At 45.2% G+C, this 5,245-nt stretch overlaps 1 protein-coding gene across 1 annotated transcript; it reads right to left on the reverse strand.

Moving 5' to 3' along the window:
* Positions 1 to 3,878: 3,878 nt before the first annotated feature.
* LOC112899504 lies at positions 3,879 to 5,043 on the reverse strand. The gene is made up of 2 exons (XM_025968001.1): positions 4,212 to 5,043; positions 3,879 to 4,095 (listed from the first exon to the last, which is right to left on the reverse strand). Exons 1-2 carry the CDS (start codon positions 5,041 to 5,043, stop codon positions 4,040 to 4,042), a joined length of 888 nt encoding a protein of 295 aa, XP_025823786.1. The 3' UTR covers positions 3,879 to 4,039.
* Between the last annotated feature and the right edge of the window lie 202 nt (positions 5,044 to 5,245).

A 5,245-nucleotide genomic window follows, 5' to 3' on the forward strand; every position in this document is an offset into this window, starting at 1 on the left:
CGAGTCCCAAAAAATCCGCGCGTGAAATCCGTAACAGATTCAAAGTGGCAAAAGGAAGGAAGCCGCCGGGCTTTCTACAGCCTTTACTCGAGACCGGAGAGCCGATTCATAGGAAACAATCGGCTCTTTTGCCCGAGTCTGAAGAGTCGATCATGGGAACGATCGGCTCTTTTACAGCCGTAGCAGTTCGCCCGAGTCCGAAGAACAATCGGTTCTTTCGCACGCCCGAGACCGGAGAGAGCCAATCGGCTCTTTACCGGATCGGCAAAAAGAAGCCGCACGCCCGCAAGGGTTGGACCCGGATTTGACGGACCATTCACGCGCACGTCGCGTGCGCGCGCCCTTCGCCCGAAGCCCGAGCCCGGCCCGGCCCGGCGAGGCGAGGCGAGCGAGCGCGCGCGTGTTCTTCCTTCTTCCTCTCACCCACACTTGCAAGAGCATGAAGAGCATCCAACTATTTAAGTTAGGTTCCCTCCACCTCCACTAGCAAGGTGGGACTAACTTGTTGCCATGCACCTATGCACTAATGGGCCTTTGAGATTTTACAGGAATTATTTGGATTTACATGGGCTAGGCCCAAATATTCCAACAATCCCCCACCAGATCTCAAAGTCTCATTATGATTTTTCCTCAACCCACTGTTGTTTGATATACCAGTGTTTCAATGGAGACTGTTAAGTTGAACTTCCATCTAGAACAGCAAGCTACACTCATTCACAACTTGAACAATGGACTAAGCCTTGAATTGCAAATTTTGTGCAAATGAGTTTTACTTACAGTCAAGCTGATACTTGACCTCCAGTAGGCTACTTCGCGGTTGGAGCATATCGGTCGTACTCCCTGGTCTCTTCATGAGCTTAATAGAGATCACCTGAATCTCACAGACTGCGACCGTCCAACAGTCGGGCTCACATAGGTGTATTCTTTCAAGAACGTTCTGCAGGATAACGTCTTTGCTAATTAAAGCCAACAGAATACATTAAGGCCAACGCCAACCTGCCATGCAGTGATCGAGAGTATTGCATCCTTCTCGAGTGAGTATAAAATTTTACTCTCATGCTAACCTCTAGCTTGTTCTTCCCAGATCCTAATTCACGGGATCTCCGATCACATAGGTTGGGTTACCACTAGGGAATAGCTTATACAGGTCTCAGACCCATCTCCTTGGATGCATTGTCTATCACATTACGTGACAGCCCCTTGGTAAACGGATCAGCCAGATTTTTCTCAGTGTGGACATAGCCCACAGTGATAACTCCGGAGTTTCTCATTTTCCTGACTGATTTTAACCGTCTCTTGATATGTCTTGAAGACTTCATATTGTCCTTTGAACTGTCTACCTTGACAATCACAGTTTGATTATCACAGTTCATCATTATTGCCGGCAATGGTTTCTCGACAATAGGTAAGTCCATCAAGAGCTCACGAAGCCAATCGGCTTCCACTGTAGCTGTATCTAGTGCTGTGAGTTCTGCCTCCATAGTAGATCTCGTCAGGATCGTCTGTTTGCATGATCTCCATGAAACAGCAGCACCGCCAAGAGTGAAGACGTATCCACTAGTGGCATACAGCTCATCTAGATCCGATATCCAATTAGCATCACTGTATCCTTCTAGTACTGCAGGAAAACCGGAATAGTGAATCCCGTATTCCATAGTACCCACCAGGTAGTGCATTACGCGCTCAAGCGCACGCCAATGATCATCTCCCGGATTACTAGTAAACCGGCTCAACTTGCTAACAGCAAAAGAGATGTCAGGCCTCGTTGCACTCGCAAGATACATGAGTGAGCCAATTATCTGTGAATATCTCAATTGGTCTCTGCCAATTCTTTTGTTCTTTCGAAGGATCAGGCTCGGATCATAGGGAGTTGGACTAGATTTGCTATCCTTATAGCCAAACCGATTCAACATTTTCTCCACATAATGGGATTGTGAAAGAGTAATCCCATTCTCCCCCTTGATCAGCTTGATGTTGAGAATAACATCAGCTTCACCAAGATCTTTCATATCAAAGTTCTGACACAAGAAAATCTTGACCTCGTTGATTACATCAAGACTAGTGCCAAAGATCAGTATGTCATCGACATACAGACACAATATAACTCCTTGACCCCCACCATAGCGGTAATACACACATCGATCAGCCTCATTGACACTAAAGCCTGCTGATATGAGTGTCGAGTTGAATTTCTCATGCCATTGCTTAGGTGCTTGCTTCAGGCCATACAAAGATTTATACAACTTGCACACCTTGTTCTCATGACCCTCTACTACAAACCCATCAGGCTGTGTCATGTAGATTTCCTCTTCCAGCTCTCCATTTAGGAAAGCTGTCTTAACATCCATCTGATGGATGAGAAGACCATGCGAGGCAGCCAGGGAGAGTAGAACACGAATAGTGGTCAATCTCGCAACAGGTGAGTAAGTATCAAAGAAATCTTCGCCTTCTTTCTGGGTGTAACCCTTAGCCACAAGACGAGCCTTGTACTTATCAATAGTACCATCAGGCTTAAGTTTCCTTTTGAACACCCACTTGCAACCCACAGGTTTGCAACCGTACGGTCTTTCGACCAGCTCCCAAGTTCCATTGGAGAGAATGGAGTCCATCTCGCTACGGACAGCTTCTTTCCAATCATCCGCATCAGGAGTTGAGAATGCCTCAGAAATTGTTTTGGGAGAATCATCTATGAGATATACAGTGAAATCATCACCAAAAGACTTCACAGTCTTTTGTCTCTTGCTCCTCCTAAGAGCATCACTGTGAATCTCCTCATGATTTGATTCAAGTGTGTGTTCATCATGCTCAGAAAAATCAACAGATTCAGGAGTTGTATTCACTGTTTTATTTAGAGGTAATGAACATATAGCATGCGTGGCTTTCATAGGAAAAATATTCTCAAAGAAAGTTGCATCACGAGACTCAAGCAGAGAATTTACAAGCATATCAGGCACCTCAGATTTAACTACTAGAAATCTATAAGCAACGCTATGATGTGCATAACCCAAAAAGACACAATCCACAGTTTTAGGTCCCAACTTGCGCTTCTTGTTGATTGGCACATTCACCTTGGCCAAACAACCCCAAGTGCGCAAGTAAGAGAGTGAAGGTCTTCTCCCAATCCACTCCTCGTAAGGAGTCTTTTCCTTATTCTTCATGGGAACTCTATTCAGGACATGACATGCAGTCAATACTGCCTCCCCCCACCATGCCTTAGATAATCCAGCGGTGTCTAACATGGCATTAACCAAGTCAGACAACGTGCGATTCTTCCTTTCGGCAACCCCGTTTGATTCGGGTGAATAGGGAGGCGTCCTCTCGTGAATAATGCCATGTTCCGCACAGAATAAGTCAAAATCATTAGAGAAATATTCACCTCCTCGATCGGACCTAAGTCGTTTGATCTTTTTCTCAAGTTGGGTTTCTACTTCAGCCTTATAGATTTTAAAGCAGTTAAGAGCCTCATCTTTCGTTTTCAGCAAGTACACATAGCAAAATCTAGTTGCATCGTCAATCAAGGTCATGAAATATCTTTTTCCACCTTCTGTTAACACGCCATTCATCTCACAGATATCTGAATGGACGAGTTCTAGAGGTGCCAAATGTCTCTCCTCTGCTACCTTGTGAGGTTTTCGAGGTTGCTTAGACTGCACGCAACTATGGCACTTAGAACCTTTAACAATGGAAAAATTCGGAATTAAACTCATGGTGGAAAGTCGAAACATAGAGCCAAAATTCAGATGACATAAACGCGAGTGCCAAACAGATGCATCGCTCTCATTAATTCCATCTGAAATAAAGTTCACAGACTTATTGCAGTAATCTGAGACTGAAAAGCGGAACAGACCTCCGCAAGCCTTTACCGATAAATTGTCCACACTTAGACACGACAAATTTATTGGACTCAATCACTACTTTAAAACCATCCCTACACAAAAGGGATCCACTAACTAGATTCTTGCCGATAGTAGGGACATGCTGCACGTTCTTCAGCTGCACGATCTTTCCCGAAGTAAGTTTCAGATCGACCGTGCCAACACTATGAATAGTAGCATGCGACCCATTGCCCATCATCACGGTAGAATCCCGAGCGGTCTGGTAAGAAGAAAACAAGGTAGCATCAGAACACACATGAACATTTGCACCAGTATCAAGCCACCAACTAGTAGATTGAAACACTGAAAAAACTGAAGGTATAGAATTATACCCACTGGTTTCCACTCCAGCCATGGTGACCGTGTTCACAGTCTTCTGCTCAGGTGAAGGCTTTCTTCCTTTGCGGTGTGGGCACTTCTTTGCCCAATGATCAGTAGATCCACACACAAAACAGCCTTGACCTTCCTTAAATTTCTTCTTCTTGAAAGTAGTTGTAGGCTGCGGCTTGGTCTTCTTTCCCTTGCCCTTGCCTTTGCCATGAGACTTTTGCACCATGTTGACACTAGTCTGGCCCTCAGCAGCCTTAGATCGCCCATCCTTGGCCCGAGCTTTCTCCTCAACATCAAGAGATGCTATCAGATCAGATACTGATATCTCCATCCTCTTGTGTTTGAGTGTAGTGGCAAAATCCCTCCAGGAAGGAGGCAACTTGGCAATGATGCCACCAGCCACAAACTTGTCGGGTAGGTTGATCTTGAGATGCTCAAGCTCCTTGGCCATGCACTGTATCTCATGAGCCTGCACGACTACAGATTTCCCATCGGTCATCTTGTAGTCATGGTACTGCTCCATGATGTACAGCTCAGCGCCAGCATCTGTGCCGCCATAATCGGCTTCCAGGGCGTCCCACAACTTTTTAGCGTCTGTGTGATGTAGGTACACATCCTGTAGACGATCTACAAGTGTACCGATCACAGCGCCCACAAAAAGTGTGTTGGCCTCGGTAAAGGCCTTCTCCTGATCAGGGGTAAGAATCCCCTCAGGTTTGCCCTTAGACACCCACAGCACGTTCATGGCGGAGAGCCACAGAATCACTCTCGTTTGCCATCTTTTGAAGTGCTCGCCAGAGAACTTCTCGGGCCTCAGAGCATCAACAAATCCAGCCATGAAACTGAAATTCCTATAATAAGGTTTTTGGATTGTTGGAAAAAGTAGAAGTTTCAGTTTTAAATTAATCCGAAGATAAATCATGACCACGATGGAAATTGTGTACAGAAAACATATAGATCTAAACATGCTCATAACATGATAGAAGATGAAATATTGCAGCAGCAATATTAACCCTAACCAGATCATACTCGATATGAAA

This window comes from Panicum hallii, chromosome 7, assembly GCF_002211085.1.
Source record: "Panicum hallii strain FIL2 chromosome 7, PHallii_v3.1, whole genome shotgun sequence".
Lineage (NCBI taxonomy): Eukaryota > Viridiplantae > Streptophyta > Magnoliopsida > Poales > Poaceae > Panicum > Panicum hallii.

Excerpts from the sequence above, each read along its gene's own strand:
- LOC112899504 (XM_025968001.1), bottom strand. The coding sequence starts at position 5,043 with ATGGCTGGATTTGTTGATGCTCTGAGGCCCGAGAAGTTCTCTGGCGAG. Across the intron at positions 4,096-4,211 it reads CATGGCTGGAGTGGAAACCA|ACCGCTCGGGATTCTACCGT; the intron begins GTGGGTATAATT and ends TCTTCTTACCAG.